This window comes from Triticum aestivum, chromosome 4B (genome assembly GCF_018294505.1).
Source record: "Triticum aestivum cultivar Chinese Spring chromosome 4B, IWGSC CS RefSeq v2.1, whole genome shotgun sequence".
In the NCBI taxonomy this organism is placed as follows: domain Eukaryota; kingdom Viridiplantae; phylum Streptophyta; class Magnoliopsida; order Poales; family Poaceae; genus Triticum; species Triticum aestivum.
Window position 1 is genome coordinate 81,051,143 of NC_057804.1, and position 24,552 is coordinate 81,075,694.

Below are 24,552 nucleotides of genomic sequence, written 5' to 3' on the forward strand. Positions count from 1 at the left end.
AGTGGGTGGTGTTGGCTATCTATTCCGGCCGGCTCGGAGTTTATCGGTGGCAGCGGTGAGGGGCGACGGCGACGGGGGGCGGGAGGCAGTGCGGTGCGGGAGGGAGAGAGTCAGTTTTACTCGGCCGCCCAAAGTTGGAGTAAATTTAGGGAAAAATTTGGGGGAATAGGGAGTTGGAGTAAAAAAATTACCCCCTTAACGGGTTTAGGGGATCGTCTAGGTCCGCCATAAAGGAGTAAACGAAAATTTTACTCCCTTGTGGCCTTTTAGGGGATCAGTTAGAAATGCCCTTACAAAAGGGACATCCTTGTGAGTGGACATTTGGCCATTTGTATCCACGGTGCTTGTGGGTGGACCTACCTAAATACACACATGGAATACAGAAGGTCAAGCACAATCCTCCCCAAAGTTCGAAACGGATGGCATTATCAACCTAGAAAACCACTGGCACGTTAAGAAGCAAGTTGTGTTGGTCATTTAGCCGGATATGCAACTTGTTGACCGGATATGCTCTACGTGTTTAGTTATTTGACTGGATATGCAACTTGTTGGCCGGATATGTTCTATATGTTGGTCATTTGACCGGATATGCAACTTGTTGACAATGTTTTTCTTTGTAGCCCTCACATGTCCGCAATTTGTTTTTGAAGGTGAAGAAGAGGAGCTTCGTGCTCATGCATTGTTGGTTGAAGTTGAATGAGGCACCCAAGTGGCAACTATCCATTGCTAACTTCATCAAGACCGTTGGCATTGGCACCAAGGAAGAAGTGGGTGATCCAACCAACCCAACAAAAGAGCCACCCAAAAAGGATAGAAGAGGGTTCCGGAGAAATAAGTGAGAGGAGAAGGAGAAAGCGCGAAGGGGCGGCGGCCAAGATGACGGAGAGGTTCGAAGACATCTTGGTGAAGAAAGAAGAGGCATGTGTCAAGTGCTCCGACATGAAGGAGGAAAAGAAGGTCGAAAGGTTTAACATCTTGAGAAGAAAGCCAAGCTCGAAGAGAAGAGGGTTGAGCTCGTGGCCTCATCGGAGGATACGAAGATGTTGACCATGAAGATGGATGAGCTGGACGAGGATGCGTCGATTTTCGTGCACGTCGTATGTGCAAGATGTTGAAGCGCTTGTCAACCGAGCTGGAGTCGACCGGGAAGGAGGCGGATGGTGAGGAGAAGGATACTTTTGTGAGCATGTAAAAACTATGAACATCCACCTCTTTTTTTTATTGTGATCGGGCGCTATTAAAACCACACTTTAACTTGCTCTAATATTATATGCATTTAAAATAAAAATTGTTGGATTTGACGAAGATTTAGCTGATACATTGGATAACCGACCTTTCAATAAATGCAATGCCCTTTTAAAGAATCGCACCAGGTCCCGTCGAATACTTTAGACCTTTTTTCTAACAGTACCGATGCTCATACATACGCATATGTACTCACCTTTATAAACGCACGCAAGCGTATCCATCCTTATGAGTAAACAGATTGAGCCATCACTCATCTTGAGATTGACCTAATTATCGCAGACGGCATTATTGTGTAGACAGAAATGTCTTGTCCCGCTGAACGCACCTCACCGGGATAAACCCTCTCAGCCGCGACGGAGCACGCCACCATCTCGCCGATTCTACAAAGAAGGGCACCCGCAAAAGGGAAAGTGGGCCGGAAGAAAATCTCGCCGCCTTCCCTTTCTTTTTTTCGCGCGCGCCATAACGCTGGCGGCGGAGCTTTGACCTCACCTCGCCGGAGGATAATCCCCTCACCGCCCTTCCTCACCTAAAAGCGCCCTAATCCCGGGCCGAGAGGACCTCGGCCGGCGCGCCTCTCCATTTCTTTCTCTTGTTCGCTCCGCGCCGGCGGTGGGCGTGACCTCCCAGTAGCACCGCAGCGATGTCGTCGGCGGCGGGGGCATCATCGGACGGCGGAGGGGATAGGCCATGGCAGTCATACCACACCGCCTACACCAACGCCAAAGCTGGTAAGACTGCATCCCCCCTCTTTCCTGGCTTAAGATTGCGCCGGTAGGGTTTGAGCGTGTACAACGTGGCACTGGTATTTATTCTCCTGTCACGTTGCATTAGGAATGGAGGGAGTTGACAAAGAGAAGGTGCTGAAGGTGATCTATGAAATGAGCAAGGGTTCTAAGTATTTCGAAAATGAGCAGAAGAAGGAGGCGATTACCAAACTGAAAATTGAGCATCTGCGCGCGCAGTGTGCAAAGTTAACTGATAATGACATATCACATTTTCAGAAGGTACGAGGCAGCAATTTTTTTGTGCTACCCTTTATTTGCTGGTTGTTATTTTGTGATACACCTTGCTCAAATACCGATCTGTACTGCCCTGTTATTATGCCCCAACATCTGTGCATTTATGCTTGTTCCCCCCAACCTAGTTGATGAACTATTCATCATAACGCTCAACTAAAATACAGCATGCTGTTTGATTCTTGTAGTGTACCATCGGATGATCAATTCACCGACATTTACTTCTGTACCTGTGCTCTCTAGAGATGTTCATGTCTGCAATGCCGAATTGATGATCTTGCCCTCTTCTGAGTTGGTTTGATGATTTGATCTGATCTGAGTTGTTTGGTTAATGATCTTAATCTGATCTGGGCTGTGGTCCAGGGCATGTTAACTTTAGCATCGCTGCAATGTTTAGTTTGTATTGACACCAGTTTGGTAAATTAGTATGGCTTAATAGTTTATGAAGCATGGTGCGTTTCAACTCATCTGATCTTGCTTTGCTCTTTTATGCCGTCATGCCTATGCGCTGACACAATTTCAGGTTGCTGAAAACAAAATTTTGGAGTTGGAAGCTTCACGGGATCTTTCAAAGATATGGCTCCACACTGACATGGACGCCTTCTATGCTGCTGTTGAGACATTGGAAAATCCATCCTTGAAGGGAAAACCTTTGGCAGTAGGTAGCATGTCTATGATAGCTACCGCCAGTTATGAGGTTAGCATACAAGGTTCTTGACATTTGTCATTTCTTCTAATCACTAAAACATACATCAGTTATAATGTGCTCTGTAATCCATTCCCTTTCCTGTGGAAATATGGTTGATGAACTATCAAATGCTGATCACCTTAAACTGGATTTTCTGAAATGGGTCTGGCTATTTTGTTTGTTTGTCAAAACTACAAGCGAAATTAATTGTATCATGCAGGCGCGAAAGTTTGGAGTCCGTGCAGCGATGCCTGGTTTTATTGGATGTAAACTATGTCCTGACTTGGTTTTTGTCCGTCCAAATTTTGAGAGATACACTCATTATAGTGGATTGGCAAGAAAAGGTTGGCAACGTGTTGCTCATTTGGAAACCTTTAAACATATATGCTATATAGCTGAGCAGAACTCATTATTGAAGTATTGGTTGCCTTAGTTTTCCAGAGGTATGATCCCAACTTCTTTGCAACAAGTCTAGATGAAGCATACCTCGATATTACAAAAGTCTGCATTGAGAGAGGCATTACAGGCGAGGAGGTAAGCTTAATCTTTACCAGTAATCACAATCCGCCTGACTTACTTAACAAGTGCATGTGGTGATATGGCTTGATTTGCCCTTCATGGTTTATATTATTTTTTCAACATGCTAGTAATACAATAGACCCAAAGTGGTCGGACCCTTCCCCAGACCCTGCGCAAGCGGGAGCTACATGCACTGGGGCTGCCCTAGTAATACAATATTGGAAGCTTGCTGCTCACACTGCCTGTGATTTGTTAACAGGTTGCTTCTGAGCTTAGGGATGCCGTTCTCCAAGAAACTGGTCTAACATGTAGTGCTGGGGTTGCTCCAAACCGCATGATTGCAAAGGTCAGAGCCCGAAGTTCTTTTCTATTTTTTTTATTTTGTTGCTAAACTTTGATTCTTCGAGGTAATGGACTGGTCATCTTACGTGTTTGTTTTCCACCTGCCTTTGTTCGGATGTCACATTGGTTTAAATTAAAGTAATAAACTCAGATTTATTGAACTATACTGGCAAGTTGTTGTTCACTTTCCATGCCATTATGGATTGCAACTGGAAAGGCTGTTTGCCACACATGGCTGGAGATTTTTAGGCCAACTCATCATTTTTACTCATCTTAAATCCAATTATGCCCTTATAATTGTTCTGGAATCTCTTTGCTAGGTTTGTTCTGATATTAACAAGCCTAATGGACAATTTATTCTGCCAAATGACCGGGATGCTGTGACGACATTTGTATCAACGTTACCTATAAGAAAGGTACTTTATAGCAAAAGGGCTTCATTTTTGTTATGGTAGTGTTCTTTTAGCCCATTATTGTTTTCATATCATATTTCACATTTTTACCTTGGTTAGGCTATGACAGACTCCATTATACAGTCTTACATAGGTTCGTGATATAGGTCCTGAGAATATTTTCAGTTGCTCCTTACATTTATGAATTCCTATTTTAGTTATTTTGTCAACTTGGAATGTTATTTACTATGAGCTATCAAGTGATATAATTCTGTGGACATTCATGAAAAGGCAAGAACTGATCTGTTATTTGAAGACCTGTGTATGCAGATAGGTGGTATAGGTAAGGTAACAGAACAGATGTTACACCAGGTTCTTGGCATCAGTACATGCCAGGAGATGCTACAAAAGGCTGCTTTCCTATGTGCTCTTTTTTCTGAAGGCTCAACAGGTCCGTATGTTGAACACTTTTAATTGTTCCATTTCAAGCTTTCAGGAAGGTACATTATATCTATCCAGATCAGGACACCAGAAATCAAGGTCCTGAAACCCAGACATCGTCATCTGCTTACTACATATGATCGTTTTAATATTTTTCAGATTTCTTTCTTTCGGTTGGCCTTGGATTAGGAGGTACAGAAACTCCTGAGCATAGGCTAAGAAAAAGTATGAGTTGCGAGCGAACTTTCTCTGCGACAAACGATTCTCGTTTGTTTTTCGAGAAGTTAGGTAAACATTCTTGTTCTTTAATTAGTATTTTGTTGCGCATTTGAATTATTGAAGCTAGTTTGACAATTTCACATGTTACCATCACATACCAAGATACCCTTGGTACTTAAGTATATGTTCAAGATTTTGTTACAGAACACTGCATCTTTCTATATAAGAGCAATATCTTCACATACTATGTTAGCTCAATGGTTATATATGCAGTGCCAAATCTTCTGCTAAAAATAGCATACTTATGATTCATTCTGGGTATATTTATAAGCACCTTGGCAGGGTCACTTGGATGATATGTTTAATTTCCTTAAATGAAAAAAGGCATAGATTATCCCTAGAGCTTGGAACTCTCCAGTTCATCCAGTTTCAACCCTGAACTCAAATGCATAGTATGTACCTTTTACTTTTATTGATGACTAATCACTTAAACGCATAAGCATCACTGCACCATTTCTTCTTTGCTGCTATATCATGCTAAAATAACAGAGCAGTTGTCATGACTTGGGGAAAGATTGACAACAATACTGTTTTATTTTATTTTGTGAATGCCTAAAAGTACCAGTACCATAAAAAACAATATGCATGTGAATAAACCCTTTAGGGACATTAAAAGAGCTGAGATATGTCTTTTCATGTGAATAAACCCTCAATGCACGGCTCAAAAATTTATTGTCTATTTTCAGACAACCTCGCCGAAAATTTAGCCGATGACTTGCAAAAGGAGGGCTTGAAGGGAAGAACGCTAACACTCAAACTAAAGACTGCAGCTTTTGAGGTTCTGATCTCCTATGTGTATAAAATTGACTAGTTATTGGTATTATTGCACCGAGATTGCCAAGAGAGATGGTTTGTTTCATGGCTCACTAGAGTAATGAACCATCTAAACCAGGTTAGGACGAGAGCAGCAACTGCACAAAACTATATCAGCTCCAAGGAAGACATCCTGATCTACGCTAAGAAATTGCTTAAGGCTGAAATGCCTCTTTCTTTGAGATTGATGGGTAGGTGTGAGCATCTAAACTATTTTTTTGTTTCAAGTTTGATGATTACTAGTTTGCTGGAACCTGTATCGGTTTCTTTTTGAACTTCTGATATGACTTGAAAGCTCGGATCACGATCACCTGTACCTGAATCTCATTGTCACTGAAGTATTCACTACAAATTTAGACAGTTTGGGTCATCCTCCTCAAGTTGGTCTGGTTGCTTTGATAGCCAGGAGCAATAGGGCATGTGGTTCTGGCTTGGTGCATGTTTCATTACCTTAGCAGTTGAGCACACTGATATTTTGTATCTCCATGTTTTGATATAATCTGTTTTATGCCAATCGTATTGCATTATTTATACTTGATGTTTCTTTGCTCTTGCTGCTCAGTGTAGTCAATCTAACTGTCATGCTAATACACTTTTACAGGCCTGCGAATGTCTCACTTCAGTGGTGAGAAGGATGATTCAACTAGCCCAACACAAAAGACACTAGATCGGTTTTTTCATTCCTCAGATATTAACTCAAATACCAATGGAACGAATGGTGCAAGTTGCATTGATGTCTCAGGAGGGCATAACGATTGTAGTGATGCGACAACGAAGGATGAGTATTCGATACATGATGCAGAGAAAGATGTCTCCATAGATCAACAGTCCTCACATGATGAGAACTCATCTGTTCCAGAAGGAGCGAGCTCGGTCAATTATGATAACGAGGCCACCTCAAGCAGTTGGAAGGTATGTGTCTCAACCTCTCGACTGAAATTTGTTCAACGTTTTTGCAGCCAAGAGAAAGCGTGCATGCCCCACACCATCCATTTCCTCTACAGATTGGTCACAAATGCTTGATGATAGAAGCAATGAAACTTGGTTCTTCATGCAGGTTACGCAGACCGAGAAGTTTGATGAGTTGGGCGACTTGACAAGCTCCAAAGCTTGTGCTTCGTCGAGTAAACCTGGTCAGCATTTCTGGGTAGATGGCTATATTTGCTCCCTCTGCGGATTTGAGCTACCTCCATGTTTTGAGGAGGAAAGGCAGGAACATTCGGATTTCCACTTGGCTGAAATGTTGCAACAGGAAGAGGCGGTAGACAACACAGCCCGCCTCTCGAAGGAAAGGTATTTGTCTGTTGCCATATGCTTAATAGTTATGATTTTGCCTATTGCTTTTGTGCTTCTGCCACCGCAGTATTTACATATATGCTTATTTTGACTCCAATTCCCATAATTATTTGGGGAAAAAAATAGTTTGCTCGAATGGGAAGTTCATTGAAACATAGTATTAGCTTTTTCATGTTGCATCATTATTCCACCTTTTAGAGAAGAGATGAACAGGATGTAACATAACTTGGTCTCCGTTGTCCTGTTCCATATTTGGCAGGTTGGCTGAACGGCCATGCTCTACTACTAGCACGCCCACGGCCAAGAAGAAACTGAAGTCCTCCAAAGAGGGAAAACATATACCCATTGATTCTTTCTTCCTCAAGTGTAACAAGAAGTTGTAAGATAGCAGAGCCACAAGTTTTGTAGGCAACACTGTAATGATATGTTGTGACCCCCCACTTACAGACTGTTGTACATGTATTTCTATTATTTTTCTGTTGTTGAGAATAATATGTAAATATCGCCACGGCATTTGAGTTAATCGTCGCCAAAGAGCAGGACTTTCCCACAAGAGAAATGGAGTTTCAGGCCTGAAGAGAAATGGAGTTTCAGGGGTAGATTGGATGAAAAATATGATTTCGTGCAACTACTTGGACATGATACCCGGTGATTTGGTTGTGCTCTTTCATGTGAAATTCAAATCCCCCTGATGCATCTGAGTCAGTACAAAAATTCTGACCTCTAAACCTAACAAATCGAAGGAACATATACTTATTTTCCAGAGAGAAACAGTGGAGAAATGTCTTGCTAGGCTTGTAAATACCTGTGTCAAATGCTACAGACACGTAAAACGAAGATATCAGAAAGATGCACAGCGGCCTCCTTGCTCGGCCCCCTCAGCTCGCCCCCTTCTCCGGCGCCGCGTCACCGCCAGCTGCTCTCCCCTGCCGTCGGACCCCATGGGCGCGCCCGGGTCTAGGCGCGTCGACGCCGACGCCCCGGCGGCTGTGTCGCCGGAACCCCTGCGGCGCGGCGAAGACGGAGAGGCCCGACCGCCACGGCTTCCGCTTCGCCGCCGCCGGCCAGCTCTCCAGCTCCAGTCCACCCCAACGTGTACGACCCCCTCCCCCTCTCTACCTCGTCAGATAGATTATTGCCTTGCGCTTGAAATCGGAGCTCACGAAACAATCCATGCCCTCAGCTTGGCTGACCGAAAATCTTAGACTTGGGATGCTTCTCTAGTTGCAACTTTGTATTAAGTTCTACCATTTCATTTGCACAAGTGCAGTGTAATTCAGCTACTTCGTCATGCTAACTTAACCTGGATGAATGCTGTATATGTATTGCAGGAGAAGCTGCAGGTTGCTGCGTCCACATCGAAAGCCGCCGTGCAGCTACAAAATGGTAAAAACTACACAAAGATTCAGTCGCTTTATCACATAGCTTGGGCTCAAGTTGTGCCGTACTTTGTTCTTATTTGAATGCAGCATGGGACGCTGCTAGAGTGCTACTAGTATCTTCTAAGCATGTTGCCCCAAACATATGTGCTCAGGTCTTTCACTTCAGAGCAGTCGATACGTCATCCCCGAAGATGTTAGAGCGGCAGGGTTTCAGATCGACGCCGATGAACTGACATCCATGGTCGAAAGCCGTGACACTGAAAGGCTGACCGAGCACGGACAGTTAGGTGGGATCGCGGACAAGCTAACGACATCGTTGACCGATGGGATAAGCACGTGCGAGGACCTCTTGGTGCAGAGGCAGGAAATTTATGGAGTAAACAAGTTCGCTGAGAGCGAGCCTCGCAGCTTCTGGGAGTTTGTATGGGATGCACTGCAAGATACTACTCTGATAATCCTTGCTGCCTGTGCTTTTGTCTCTTTGACTGTTGGCATTGCCACGGAAGGCTGGCCGAACGGCTCCCATGATGGCATCGGAATCTTCGCGAGTATCATCCTGGTTGTTTCTGTTACCGCGACAAGTGACTACCAGCAGTCTTTGCAATTCAGGGACCTGGACAAAGAGAAGAGGAAAATTCTTGTTCAGGTTACAAGGGACGGGTTCAGGCAAAGGACATTGATAGATGATCTTCTTCCCGGTGACGTCGTCCATCTAGCTGTTGGAGATCAGGTTCCTGCAGATGGTGTATTTATTTCCGGGTTTTCTCTGTTGTTGGATGAGTCCAGTCTAACTGGAGAGAGTGAGCCTGTTGATGTAAATGAAGACAAGCCTTTTCTTTCATCAGGGACCAAAGTCCTAGATGGGTCTGGCCAAATGCTGGTTACAGCGGTCGGGATGCGGACACAATGGGGAAAGCTAATGGCTGCTCTCACTGAAGGTGGGAATGATGAAACTCCGCTTCAGGTTAAACTTAGTGGAGTTGCAAATATTATTGGGAAAATCGGCCTGTTTTTTGCTGTATTAACTTTCGTTGTCCTCTCCCAAGAATTAATTGGCCAGAAATATCATGATGGGCTTCTTTTGAGCTGGTCAGGAGATGATGTTTTAGAGATATTGAATCATTTTGCTGTCGCGGTTACAATTGTTGTCGTTGCTGTGCCTGAGGGGTTGCCATTAGCAGTCACACTGAGCCTTGCCTATGCAATGGAGAAGATGATGAATGATAAGGCACTGGTCCGGCAGTTGGCTGCCTGCGAAACTATGGGATCAGCCACAGTCATTTGCAGTGATAAAACAGGAACACTAACATCCAATCGCATGACTGTTGTGAAGGCCTGCATCTGTGGGAATACCGTGGAAGTTAACGGTCCGCTGGTTCCTTCTAGTTTGTCTTCAAAACTCCCAGAAGTTGCAGTAGAAACTCTTCTAGAATCCATACTCACCAACACTGGCGGTGAAGTCGTGATTGACCAAGATGGAAAGCAAGATATAATAGGTACCCCTACTGAGACAGCTTTGTTGGAATTTGCACTGTCATTAGGTGGAAACTATAAACGAAAACGGCAGGAAACTAAGATTGTTAAAGTGGAGCCTTTTAATTCAGTAAAAAAGAGGATGACTGTTATTCTCGAGCTTCCAGAAGGAGGATACCGTGCACATTGTAAGGGTGCTGCAGAAATAGTATTGGCTGCCTGTGATAAGTTCATAGACGGCAGCGGTAGTATAGTTCCCCTTGATGAGAAAACTGCCAACATGCTCAATGATACCATTGAAACCTTTTCGAGTGAAGCTCTTAGGACACTATGCCTTGCCTACAGGGGATTGGAAGATGGCTCTACTCAAGAGGAAATACCACTACAGGGATACACCTTCATTGGCATTGTTGGTATTAAAGATCCTGTGCGTCCGGGTGTCAGGGAGTCTGTGGCAAGTTGCCGGTCTGCTGGCATTGCGGTTAAAATGGTTACAGGGGACAATATTAATACAGCAAAGGCAATTGCTTGTGAATGTGGTATACTTACTGATGGCGGTCTTGCCATTGAAGGTGCTGAGTTCAGAGAGAAAACACCTGAAGAACTCCTTGAGCTGATTCCCAAAATGCAGGTTTGCCATTCCTCTGTTTTATCTTGGCTTTGCAAGTGTCTATCCATCTAGTGAATTCTCATGTGTCAGTCTTGTGCAACTAAAGGTGCTAGCCCGATCGTCGCCACTTGATAAGCTTGCACTTGTGAAGCACTTGCGCACAACTTCCAATGAAGTTGTTGCTGTGACTGGTGATGGCACTAATGATGCACCTGCGCTGCGTGAGGCGGATATTGGACTTGCCATGGGCGTTGCAGGGACTGAGGTAATGACACCACTGAGTGATGCATACATAGCATTGAAATATCATGGCTTATACTATACATTTCTCCGGTTTTTATATGAAATTATGAAGGGATATTTGGCTTTGAGATGTAGTGGCTGTGGGGTGTGGATTATTCCTAGGACTAACAGTATATACGTGGTTTGACTTGCTATTGTTTGTGTTTTGCCAATATTGTTTGCTGGTGAATCTAGAAAGCAAATTAAAATATTTATCTGATTCCTGAGTGGTGAGAGGCTCCATTTTTTAAGATAATAACTTATGTATTTCTCTATGTTTTTGACAGGCATTTGCCCCCTAACTCTAAGTTTATCTTAAATTGACTTATGCATTTACGCAGGTGGCGAAAGAGAGCGCTGATGTCGTGATTCTGGATGACAACTTCTCCACGATTGTTACTGTTGCGAAATGGGGACGCTCTGTTTACGTCAACATCCAAAAGTTTGTGCAGTTCCAGTTGACTGTTAATATTGTTGCATTACTGGTCAACTTCTCCTCTGCGTGCTTTACAGGTATATCCTACCCATGATATTGTTGGTTTCATATGCCTCCGTCTCACGGTCTACTACGTAATCTCATGACAGGAGATGCGCCGCTGACAGCCGTTCAACTTCTTTGGGTCAACATGATCATGGACACCCTAGGTGCGCTAGCACTTGCCACCGAACCACCTAACGATAACTTGATGGAGAAAGCACCAGTAGGAAGGACAGGGAAGTTCATCACAAACGTGATGTGGAGGAATATTCTGGGGCAGTCGTTGTACCAATTCACCATCATCTGGTATCTACAAAGTCAAGGGAGATATGTGTTTGGGCTTGAAGGCTCCAAGGCTGATACTGTCCTAAATACAATCATATTCAACACCTTCGTCTTCTGCCAGGTATGTCGGCTCTCGTAAAATGCTCTCCTCTTTCATCGTCTTTTCTTCTAAAGTACTATTCCCTCCATTTGGAAATAAATGACGTGGTTTTAGTTCTAATTTGAACTAAAACGTAAAACCACGTCAATATTTCCGAACGGAGGGAGTAGAACCAGATAGAGTGGAAGGAAATTGTGTCGTATGGGTTGAATATTATCATTTAAAACAGTTAGAGAGAAGGCAGCATGGCGATAGTAATAATTATTATTTGAGCTGAAGTACCAAGAGAAGTGGATAATTTCTTGCAGAGGATTAATACGATGTGATTTATTGGTTTTGGGGTCTCTGTTTTGTTTTTACCGTGTTCAAGCGGAATCAAACAATTTGTTAGTATTTTTTTTTCTGCTTCATGGCTCCGTTTTTTGATTTGCATCTCCGTAGGTGTTCAATGAGGTCAGCTCAAGGGAGATGGAGGAGATCAATGTTCTGAAGGGCATGTTGGAGAACTCTATTTTCGTGGGCGTTCTCACCGGCACTGTCGTCTTCCAGTTCATCCTGGTCCAGTTCCTGGGCGACTTTGCCAACACCACCCCGCTGACCCAGCTCCAGTGGCTCGTCTGCATCCTCTTTGGCTTCCTTGGAATGCCCATTGCCGCCATGATCAAGCTCATTTCTGTAGAACCTCATGAAGAACACGACGGTTATGGAAAGTTGTAGACTAGAGCAAAATATCGGCAATGATCATGGTAAGCTGATGCTGGCCAGTGATTCATCATGTTCATGGACTCTGAACAAGTGTCCCGTGACCCAAGAATCGGAGATTGACACCGTACCACGAAGAAACATCCGACTCAATGCCACTTCCTGCATGCCCCAGATCAGACATGCAATGCAGATTAACCAGCTGCACTTGAAAACCAAGGCAAGTGGTAAATTGCCCAGCGCAATAACTTCATACAAGTATGGCACACTAACTTTGCGTTATGAGGTTTCAACTGGTGTAGGGCGTAGACCTCACAAGATTGTACTCCCTCCGTCCGGAAATACTTGTCAGAGAAATGCATAAAAATGGATGTATCTAGAACTACAATACGTCTAGATACATCCATTCCTCCAAAAAGTATTTTCGGACGGAGGGAGTACAAGTCTGTGTAGAGATTCCACTAGGTGGACTACATACGGAGCAAAATGGATGAATCTACACTTAAAATGCATCTATATACATCCGTATGTGGTTCATAATGAAATCTCTACAAAGACTTATATTTAGGAACGGAGGGAGTACATATGTAATACTATTGTTACACAAATGGTTACAGTGATTCATTGTTAAAAGAAGCTGATTCATTCGAACAAATCGGCAGCTTAATGCTCATACAGTTACATATCAAATGTTCCAGCAACATACATGGTTGCTTATTTGATTTGGAATTTGTGCAATTGACGACTTCTGTTAAGTAGATGTCCATACACAGCTGCAGCAACAGGGTACTGCTGCAAAATACTTTGCCCTACAACGTACCGCATAGCGCCTTCCCAAACTGCAGCGAAGTGAAAGGATAGCTGGGTCTCGAATCAAGAAACCAACTGCCGTATATCTACACAGAAATTCTCTGAGAAACGCAGATTTCTGAGTGGTAAGTACGTACTTGCCAGGTTAACTAACTTCCCCCGTCACCAGTCAGCTCGTCTGACTGCATGCATCATAGGGGAGTACCGACTGTATCAATATTTTTGCACTCTCCAGCTGCTGCATTGAACCTTCATCATCAACAAGGCCCTCCCTGCAATGCCTGTCAACCTCAAAGAAGCTCTCACGCAGAGAATCATGAGTGAGCCGCAGGTTCTCGGAGGTTGATGAGCTGCTGCTGCTCGCAAGCAGCTTGTCACAAACAAAGCGTGCCAAGCCTAAGACAATGCCGTGCTCCGCTCTCTGCAGCGCCAACTGGAGGTTGGAAAGCAAAATGCCACCCACAGAATCCAGGACTTTAGGGCTTCCTTTCTTCAGCAGGGTCACCATCAATTCTGCCAGCTTTTTGGATGACGGTGACTCCTCATGCTCGTTGCCTTGCTCGCTCTGATCATTCTCCCTAGGTTCTTCCGCCTCAAGCAGCTCATTCTTGGCCAGAACGGCAACCCACAGTGGCAAGTCAGCGTCACCCAAGTTGCACGTCTTAGTAGCAATCTCACTTTCTGGTCCAAGCAACCAGCGGCATCCAAGACCCAATATCAGGACTGGCAACCACTGTTTTACGACAGAAACTAGTGTGAGAGCATATCTCGGGCCTGCAAAGGATTCGACAGCAGGTACAAGATCAAGAAGATTATTGGCAAGGAGGAAGGCCTCCTCTGGGGGACTCGCCGACTCGGTTGAGCTTGCTAGCACCAAATGAAGCAGCTTGGCTGCGTAAGTGAAGGAGCTTCGTGTAAGGATCAGTATGTCTTTCAGATCATCCCCATTGAAAGATGAGCCCTCAGTGTGCCTTTTCATGGCTGACACTGCATATTTTGTGTAAGATGATGCAAATCCGACACATCTTACTTTACTCTCATTGACCAGCTTGATGGTTGTCGTATCGACAATGAACTTAAGAATTGAAGTGCCGAGCATAATCACATTTATTGTGCATACCACTGGATTTCCTGCACAAGATGCATCACTTACTTATTTATGAGGTAATAAGCAAAATTGTGTACGAAAAAAAATTTGACCGAGAAATTATGCAGCACTGATACAATATGCACAGATAACGATGATTTTAAACATGAAATTTTTATTTACACTCTTTGCATGCTATCAGAACATCAGATACTCACTTGAGTTGATGAATAAACAATCAATTTAAAGAGGATTGCCACATAAAGAGCTTGTATGGGTTTTGTGAAGGCATACCTTCAGGGGTGACATGCTGCTGATGTTTATGTTCTGCAGATTCCTTATTCTTGTTCAATGTTGAAGTTGAGTTGGTGGAAACAGTAACAGATCCATTTACAAATCTATCATAGCATCTCAGCAGATGGTCCAGTGACTGGTTGACAATTGTCGACTAACACAAGATGAAATTTACAATGAGACTAGCAAATATTAAATATAAATACTGAATAACATTCACACAGATCTATGGAAAGCTATCTAAGATAACAGTAGTGCAATCAACAAATCTACACCCGCGAAAAAAACGAATCTTAGATTTGTTCCTATTGATGCATAACCAGATAAGAATCGTTTAACAAGATAACAGGTGTGGTGGCACTGCGTAAATCAACTCACCTCAGAGCAGCTTATATCCGTTTGATCAACATCCTGAAGAGCACTATATGTAGCCAAACTCAAATAAGCCAACACTGGACTGAGGTCTAGTGATTCAAAATGTAGGCACTGCTCAATGTACACTTGAGAAATCACCTTCAGAGAAGAAAATGCAATTTCTGCATAAGATTGCACAAAAGCAGCTCTCATCTCCTCAGCTTTTAGTATTTCACTAAGCTGCCATGCTGCTCCCCCTACAGCAGCAAGTTCTTCATTATTCAGGATTACTGGTGTGGATGACCTATTTCCAACCACATCGTCAGACCTTGCTGGCGTTTTCTTAAGCGACTTCCCTTTCTTCCTCTTTGTAGATGCAACTGGGCATGATGGAGGTTCAAGTCCATAAATCCCAGAAAAATAAGAGGCTTTAGATTGCAAAATATTAGTCAATTCTTCAAACATTTCATCAGAACGACCACTCAAATGTACCAACTTATGCGCTGCCAACAATGCTTCTTGACATTCTTCCTGCTTGGAAGTCACTGCAGCATTCACAACTATATTCATGCATTCGATATGTAACACACATAGATCATCAGGTGATACCACTGGCACCATGCTGAAAAGAGCAGCCTGGGCACCATCAGAAACTGCAGTTTTAAAGAGCAGCTTCAGTTTAGCATTTGCAAAGCACTCTCTCAAAGCAACCAAATTAGAGCCCTCGTCAGATAAGCTTTTTATTAGTTTGGCGGAAGCAATAACAAGACCATCAGTCTGCTCTGAATTCAATCCTGATGGTGACAATGCCCGACTAATAGAGACTTTAATAAGCCCAACAAGACGCTGCGGGGATGATCCTTCAGACAGAGCAAATTCACAAAACCTTGCCCCAGCTGCCGGCGATCTCTTTATGAGTGCAATGCAGCGATCACATGCTTCTTTTAAAGGCAACTTAGATGGAAAGTAAGAAGGAATGAGAAGCTTTGTGATTTTTTTAGCAACACGGAGATGATCATCTGCAAGTGAAGACAATAGAGTACCCAAACCAACAACCTGAACAGAAAAGTGTGTATTAAACTCCTACCCAGAAATATCCAAATATACGCTAGCCTATTTGCTCAAATTGAAAGTTCTGTAAATGCAAAGGTCAGTTAGGTTACAATGTAAATCAAGATATGCATGCAATAACTATGTACCATACCTTATTGTACTGGAAAGATCGAAGATCACGAATAGTTAACAGGAGATCTACAGCAGCAGCTCTGACAGATAAAGCAGGATCAGAAACCATATCGCTTAATCTTGGAAGTAGCACTTTCATTATGTCATGACTTTGTGGATTGTCAAGCAAGTATATCAGGCCATTCAGTGTTGATAGACGAACTTCATTGCAAGAATCTTTGGACATGTCATCAACAATTTTACTCAAATTTTTTGAAATGGTTGGCGATGGAATAACTTCCCAAAACTGGTTAAGAATACGACAAATTCCTTCAACTGCGACTGCCCGTATTTCTGGGCAGTCATCTATGAGAAGTTTGTCTAGCAGGAAGAACTGCTTCTCTAACAGAGGATCGTTGACATCCTTTGTCACGTCTGGGTCTTCGAGGGGAAATAAATCCAGTAGAAGATGTAAAGCATTATGGCGAACATTAGAGTTTGCAACCTGCCACAAAGTAGACACTTGAGATAGTCATAAGAATGTCTAACTTAAAGTGTTCCATACCTATTATTTCTTGACAAATACATGTTAAAAGTGAAACAAGAAAAGTGATTACAACTTCCTGAGTACAAACTAAACTTGAAGTAATCCATCGAATTTAGTTAAATTGCCATTGTTCTAAAAAGATGGTTGTAATTGTTTCTCTCATACCTAGAGCATAAACAGTGATGACCGATTATGCAGCTTTGGGAATGTGGATGGGTTATTTGAAAGCAACAGTATACATGACATCCTACCTATATAGAATCACTCAATACTGTTCAGTATGCATTAATCAAATATTGATATGCGATTATGCATTGCTATTTTAGACATGAATAAATTCCAGTAGACAAACTGTTACCTAGAGTATCACAGTACCGACCAATCTCATTTTGTCCAGAAACTTGATCTTTGTGTAGACTCTCCCTTGTGGGAAGATTAACAAGCTAACATGAGATGCAAACACTAAGAGGCTAAGATATCATGTGAAGAAGTCGTGTGAAATTGTGGATGCTTTTGAAGTTTACAGTCATGTGACGAGTTAAACCTTTATGTTTGTTTGTTTGTTATGGCAGCGAGTACTTTGAAGCTCTGTTAACTACTGGTTTTGTTATTGTAGCAGCATGCATGTGTGTGAGAATAACACTACTAGGACCAGGCATTTTAGCAGAGCCCGCTGTCTGACATTCTTACACCTTTCCTAAGCGAAACATTGCACTATCATAATTCATCAACAAATCGCTTGGATTGTGATTTCATCAACAGCAGAGCAAGCATTTTTCAAGTCAGTTATATATACTCGCTTCCCTCAGGTACAAATTCGCATCAACAGTAGCCAACATATAGTTCTACCACCCATCAGAGAAGTGCAAGACAATGCACGTACCTGCAATGACCGGAACAGCACAGGCTCGGACAGCCTGAAGACCAACTTTTCAACTCCAGCCACTGCCTTCTGCTCGACGAACGCCCACAGTATCCTCCTGGCAGCCCTGGCCACCTCCTTGTCGGCGGCATGTACTGCTGCCTCAACCATCCCCTGCAGAAACCCATCACCGATCTCCCCTCTGACCCACCCTGCGTCCTTCCACGCTCTGAACACCACCTCGCCGTAGGCGACCACGGCCGCCCGCCTCCCTCGCATCATCCCCACCTGGGCCCTTATGAGCTCCAGCCCCTCCCTAGCGAGCCCCTCGCTGACCCCGAGCACCAGCGCCAGGAGTTTCCTCCCTTCCTCGGCCTTGAGGAAGTGGGGCGACACGAAACAGCGCAGCAGGAGCAACTTGAAGTCCGAGATGCTCTCGTCGGTGTAGTCGAGGAGAGGTAGCGCTTCGCGGAGGGCGAAGAGGCGGCGGAGGAGCGGCCTGGCATTGGAGCCGGAGGTGAGCGCCTGGGAGAAGAGGTAAGGCAGGGTCTGGGCAACGAGCGCGTCGCGCCCTGGAGCCCCGGCGCGCCACGCGAGCTCGAAGCAGGAGGCGGCGAGCGCGGCGACGGGCGGGTCCTCGGTGGCGAGGATCGCGAGGCGGTCGTGCAGGAGCGCAAGCGGGCGGAGAAGGTCGTCCCATCGCGGCGGGTGGGAGGGGTGGGTGAGGAGGAGGTGGAGGAGGACGGCGGCGGGGGCGCGGGGGGAGACCGAGCCGGAGCCGGGGTCCGGTCGGCGGAGAGGGCTTGGGCTAGGGTTTGCGGGAGGGAGAGGAGGACTGGGTGGGAGTCGGGGAGGGAGTGGACGGTGTGCTTGAGGTGGGGCGGGGTCTTGAGAGCCGCGGCGGCGGCGGGGGTGGGGAGGAGGGTGGCGGCCAGGGCGAGGAGGTCGGCGGAAGAGGAGGGGGCAGACCCGTCGTCGCCGGCAGCGGGGGCGGTGCGGCGGCGGCGGCGCGCGGGCGGCATTGCGGATGTGGGGTGAGATTTTCTGGTGGGGTTCGAAATGGGAAACGGAGGGAGGTCGACAGATTTGGGGAAATTTTGGGAGGGAGAGAGCCAAAGGGAGGCGGCGACGGAGACTGAATTTGGAGGCGGATGGGCGATTGGAAATGGGAAAAGCCGGTGGTCAACCGACCGATGTTTTCTCTCACGTCTACCGCATCCTGCGTTTGCCACGTGTCTTCATGGGCCCAGCATATCATATCTCTCCTTCGTCCTTATCTCTAGCGAAACGTTGGCCATAGATGTTCTTTCTTCTATCCATGTGTTGACCCAGCTTTCACCCGAAGGCTATCTCATCTCACCATGCAAAGTGTTTTCGTAACCTACTCTCATTCTTGTAACTGGGCACATGTTGCAGTCCGGCCAGAAGGGAGGCGCGAGAGAAGGCGACAACAACGACATAATCACCGGTTGTGGGCACCCGACCACGGCGGAGCGACAAGGCTGGTCGGGCCCGAGCGGTCGGTGAACGTGAGGCTGGGACCACGGTGTAGTCATCCCTGGCGGATGATGCGCGTTCGCCTCGCCGCCTCTGCCGCGGCGCGAGCCCGCCGAAGGTCCCCGTCACCGTCGGCGAAGCAGGAGCAGCCGTTGTTTCAGGAATTGTTTCTGCAACGCGGCAGTTGTTTCAGGAATTGTTTCCGCAATCTCCAAATTTTTGCAACATGGTAGTTGTTTCTGCAACGCAACCATTGTTTCAGGAATTACTTCTGCAACGCGACCGTTGTTTCAGGAATTGTTTCTGCAACGCGATCATTGTTTCAGGATTGTTTCTGTAATGCGGCCGTTGTTTCTGCAACTGGTTTGTTGTTTCGGAAATTAGTGTGTCGAGAAGGCGACGAGGCGAGTGCGAGGAGTTAGATCGGACGGCTCGCGCGCGGAGATCTGACGGCTGTCGGGGTGGTGGCTGTTTACTAGACGTCTACCGGTAGACGCGTAGCTGGCCCGTGAATACACCGGCACGGCCCGCTATGGGCCAGGCACGGCACTGGCTAAACGGGCCAGGGCCGGCACGCGGCACGCCCATGGCCGTGCTTGGGCTGCTAGGCTGAGCATGCGGGCCGGCACGGCACAGCCCCAATTATCTTTTTTATTTTTTTTATATCTCTATATGGCTCAACAGGTAAAAAATGCTAAAAACGCCCAGTACACCAAATAGCAGGTAGACTAGTGGCTTGGCGTGCTGGTGGGCCGACCCGATTAGCAGTTGGGTCGTGCCTGGGCTGTAGGCTGAAGCACGCGGGCCGGCACGACATGGCCCATATAATAATCGTGCCTTGGCAGGCCGGGCCGGGCCAAGCGCAATTAGGATGGGTTGTGTTGTGCCGGGTTGGCCCGTTTGGCCAACTATGATTGGGATCCACCAAAAGAATTAGAATTCGCTCGCGGCGGCAAAATGTCTCTGAAACGCACAGGGGCGCGAGCGAACGAGATGGGAGGCCCATTCAGCAGATAGAATGTGCTACATGACCTTGGGGCCCAGTCCTTTCGGCCAATTCTTTCGGATCGGACTTCCTCCCAAATTCTGCCAGAATCTTGAACGCATATCTTTTTCCAAGAATCCTAGTTGTTTATCCCAAACCCTATTTGGCGCTGCTCTTTTCCGAGGGAAATCGCTTACTTTATCTCTACCTTTTTTTAACTAGCACAAATGCTCATGCGTTACAACAGGGAAAATATAATCATATCACTCCCTAGCCCATTTGTTGCAACATGCGAAAAAAAATTCACAAAACTTGCTTCACGTGGTCTGACAAACTTTGAAATAAGATTACCCTCATCTCTATAAGGTGCATATGCGGTTGTGTTGCCACCCTAAAGTCCTTCGTTGGTGCATACTTAACCTCCTCACTTCATCGAATGAAAGAGCAGTGGTGCATGAAATAATCTTTTAGCAGGAGAAACATAGAATGTGATTCTTACGTACTCCTCTAGAGTTTAATAATTCATTTAAATTTTATAGTATTTTATAAAATTATCAGAATATTTCATTTCCAATGATTTTGAGTATGTTGTTTTTTTTGTCAAAGGTTGTTTAATTTGGAAAATTATATTTCATTCCCAAGGTTTTATTTTGCACTATTAAGGCTTGGCTCAAACGCAAGAAAAATATTTATACTATCTCCTGATGCATCTGTCCATACTCCGTCTCCATCTCATCTCATGTGGTTGGACTGTTGGGGAATGTAGCAGAAATTCAAAATTTTCCTACGTGTCACCAAGATCTATCTATGGAGAAACCAGCAACGAGGGGAAGGAGAGTGTATCTACATACCCTTGTAGATCGCTATGCGGAAGCGTTCAAGAGAACGGGGTTGAAGGAGTCGTACTCGTCGTGATCCAAATCACCGGAGATCCTAGTGCCGAACGGACGGCACCTCCGCGTTCAACACACGTACAGCCCGATGACGTCTCCCACGCCTTGATCCAGCAAGGAGAGAGGGAGAGGTTGAGGAAGACTCCGTCCAGCAGTAGCACAACGGCGTGGTGGTGGTGAAGGAGCGTGGCAATCCTGCAGGGCTTCGCCAAGCACCGCGGGAGAGGAGAAGGGAGAGAGGTAGGGCTGCGCCAAGAGGAGGTCAAAACTCATATCATTGCAGCCCTCAAGACCTCAACTATATATAGGGGAGAGGGAGGGGGGTGCGCCCCCTCTAGGGTTTCCACCCCAAGGGGTGCGGCTGCCCCCAACCCCATCTAGGGTGCGGCCAAGGGGGGAGAGGGGAAACTTGCCCCCCCAAGTTAGGTGGGTTTGCCCCCTCCCCCAAACCCTAGGCGCCTTGGGCCTTTGTGGGGGGGCGCACCAGCCCACCTGGGGCTGGTCCCCTCCCACACTTGGCCCATGCAGCCCTCCGGGGCCGGTGGCCCCACTTGGTGGACCCCCGGGACCCTCCCGGTGGTCCCGGTACGTTACCGATAAAACCCGAAACTTTTCCGGTGACCAAAACAGGACTTCCCATATATAAATCTTTACCTCCGAACCATTCCGGAACTCCTCGTGACGTCCGGGATCTCATCCGGGACTCCGAACAACATTCGGTAACCACATACAAACTTCCTTTATAACCCTAGCGTCATCGAACCTTAAGTGGGTAGACCCTACGGGTTCGGGAACCATGCAGACATGACCGAGACGTTCTCCGGTCAATAACCAACAGCGGGATCTGGATACCCATGTTGGCTCCCACATGTTCCACGATGATCTCATCGGATAAACCACGATGTCAAGGACTCAATCGATCCCGTATACAATTCCCTTTGTCTAACGATATTGTACTTGCCCGAGATTCAATCGTCAGTATACCGATACCTTGTTCAATCTCGTTACCGGCAAGTCTCTTTACTCGTTCCGTAACACATCATCCCGTGATCAACCCCTTGGTCACATTGTGCACATTATGATGATGTCTTACCGAGTAGGCCCAGAGATACCTCTCCGTTAACCGGAGTGACAAATCCCAGTCTCGATTCATGCCAACCCAACAGACACTTTTGGAGATACCTGTAGTGCACCTTTATAGCCACCCAGTTACGTTGTGACGTTTGGTACACCCAAAGCATTCCTACGGTATCCGGGAGTTGCACAATCTCATGGTCTAAGGAAATGATACTTGACATTAGAAAAGCTTTAGCATATGAACTACGATCTTTGTGCTAGGCTTAGGATTGGGTCTTGTCCATCACATCATTCTCCTAATGATGTGATCCCGTTATCAACGACATCCAATGTCCATGGTCAGGAAACCGTAACCATCTGTTAATCAACGAGCTAGTCAACTAGAGGCTTACTAGGGACATGGTGTTGTCTATGTATCCACACATGTATCTCAGTTTCCTATCAATACAATTATAGCATGGATAATAAACGATTATCATGAACAAGGAAATATAATAATAACTAATTTATTATTGCCTCTAGGGCATATTTCCAACAGTCTCCCACTTGCACTAGAGTCAATAATCTAGTTCACATCGCCATGTGATTAACACTCACAGGTCACATCATCATGTGACCAACATCCAAAGAGTTTACTAGTGTCAGTAAACTAGTTCACATCATCATGTGATTAAGACTCAATGAGTTCTGGGGTTTGATCATGTTTTGCTTGTGAGAGAGGTTTTAGTCAACGGGTCTGCAACATTCAGATCCGTATGTATTTCGCAAATCTCTAGGTCATATTGTAAATACTGCTTCCACACTCCACTTGGAGCTATTCCAAATGGCTGTTCCACTATACGTATCCGGTTTGCTACTCAGAGCCATTCGGATAGGTGTTAAAGCTTGCATCGACGTAACCCTTTACGCCGAACTCTTTATCACCTCCATAATCGAGAAACATTTCCTTATTCCTCTAAGGATAATTTTGACCGTTGTCCAATGATTCGTTCCTGGATCATTCTTGTACCCCTTGACTGACTCATGGCAAGGCACACTTCTGGTGCGGTACACAGCATAGCATACTATAGAGCCTATGTCTGAAGCATAGGGACGACTTTCGTCCTTTCTCTCTTTTCTGCCGTGGTCGAGCTTTAACTCTTAACTTCATACCTTACTACTCAGGCAAGAACTCCTTCTTTGACTGATCCATCTTGAACACCTTCAAGATCATGTCAAGGTATGTGCTCATTTGAAAGTACCATTGAGCGTTTTTGATCTATCCTCATAGATCTTGATGCTCAATGTTCAAGTAGCCTAATCCAGGTCTTCCATTGAAAAACACTTTTCAAATAACCCTATGTGCTTTCCAGAAATTCTACATCATTTCTGATCAACAATATGTCAACAACATATACTTATCAGAAATTCTATAGTGCTCCCACTCACTTCTTTGGAAATACAAGTTTCTCATAAACTTTGTATAGACCCAAAATCTTTGATCATCTCATCAAAGCGTACATTCCAACTCCGAGAGGCTTACTCCAGCCCTTAGAAGGATTGCTGGAGCTTTGCATACTTGTTAGCGTCTTTCAGGATCGTCAAAAACCTTCTGGTTGTATCACATACAACCTTTCCTCTAGAAAACTATCAAGGAAACAATGTTTTGACATCCTATATGCAAGATTTCATAAATGATGCAGTAACTGCTAATCCAATTCCAACAGACTCTTAGCATCGCTACGAGTGAGAAAGTCTCATCGTAGTCAACTCCTTGAACTTGTCGGGAAACATCTTAACGGCAAGTCAAGCTTTCTTAATGGTGATACTTACCATCATTGTCTTTCTTTCTTTTAAAATCCATCTGTACCCAACGGCCTTACGACCATCAAGTATTTCTTCCAAAGTCTATACTTTGTTTTCATACATGGATCCTCTCTCGGATTTTATGGCCTCGAGCCATTCGTCGGAATCCGGGCCCACCATCGCTTCTCCATAGCTCGTAGGTTTATTGTTGTCCAATAACATGACCTCTAGGACAGGATTGCGTATCACTTCTGAAGTAGTATGCATCCTTGTCGACCTACGAGGTTTGGTAGTGACTTGATCCGAAGTTTCATGATCACTATCATAAGCTTCTACTTCAATTGGTGTAGGTGCCACAGGAACAACTTCCTGTGCCCTGCTACACACCGGTTGAAGTGATGGTTCATTAACCTCATCAAGTCTCCACCATCCTCCCACTCAATTCTTTCGAGAGAAACTTTTCCTCGAGAAAGGACCCGTTTCTATAAACAATTACTTTTGCTTCCGGATCTGAGATAGGAGGTATACCCAACCATTTTGGGTATCCTATGAAGATGTATTTATCCGTTTTGGGTTCGAGCTTTATCACGATGAAACTCTTTCACATAAGTGTCGCAGCCCCAAACTTTCAAGAAACGACAACTTAGGTTTCTCCAAACCATAGTTCAAACGGTGTCGTCTCAACAGAATTACGTGGTGCCCTATTAAAGTGAGTGCGGTTGTCTCTAATGCCTAACCCATGAACGATAGTGGTAATTCGATAAGAGACATCATGGTACGCACCATATCCAATAGGGTGCAACTATGATGTTCGGACACACCATCACACTATGGTGTTCCAGGCGGTA

The 24,552-nt window shown here is 45.2% G+C and overlaps 1 protein-coding gene and 1 pseudogene across 3 annotated transcripts; one reads left to right on the top strand and one right to left on the bottom strand.

Moving 5' to 3' along the window:
• Positions 1-1,548: 1,548 nt before the first annotated feature.
• On the top strand, positions 1,549-13,050 carry LOC123091144 (calcium-transporting ATPase 3, plasma membrane-type). Of its 3 annotated transcripts, XM_044512549.1 has the most exons (20): positions 1,549-1,979; positions 2,083-2,255; positions 2,791-2,964; positions 3,176-3,299; positions 3,389-3,489; positions 3,734-3,820; positions 4,137-4,232; positions 4,539-4,659; positions 4,809-4,937; positions 5,615-5,706; positions 5,821-5,932; positions 6,343-6,653; positions 6,799-7,034; positions 7,297-7,416; positions 8,308-8,423; positions 8,572-10,523; positions 10,609-10,767; positions 11,126-11,297; positions 11,370-11,668; positions 12,089-13,050. In XM_044512549.1, the coding sequence occupies exons 1-20, from the start codon at positions 1,892-1,894 to the stop codon at positions 12,362-12,364; spliced, it is 4,938 nt and encodes a 1,645-aa protein (XP_044368484.1). In that variant the 5' UTR covers positions 1,549-1,891; the 3' UTR covers positions 12,365-13,050. The 3 variants fall into 3 exon arrangements, with proteins under 3 accessions (XP_044368484.1, XP_044368481.1, XP_044368483.1); XM_044512546.1 differs by lacking the exons at positions 1,549-1,979; positions 2,083-2,255; positions 2,791-2,964; ... (9 more) ...; positions 6,799-7,034; positions 7,297-7,416 and adding an exon at positions 7,818-8,132 and having other exon boundaries at positions 8,369-8,423; XM_044512548.1 differs by lacking the exons at positions 1,549-1,979; positions 2,083-2,255; positions 2,791-2,964; ... (9 more) ...; positions 6,799-7,034; positions 7,297-7,416 and adding an exon at positions 7,913-8,132 and having other exon boundaries at positions 8,369-8,423; positions 8,507-10,523.
• Positions 12,938-18,599, bottom strand: LOC123091143 (uncharacterized; annotated as a pseudogene).
• Between the last annotated feature and the right edge of the window lie 5,953 nt (positions 18,600-24,552).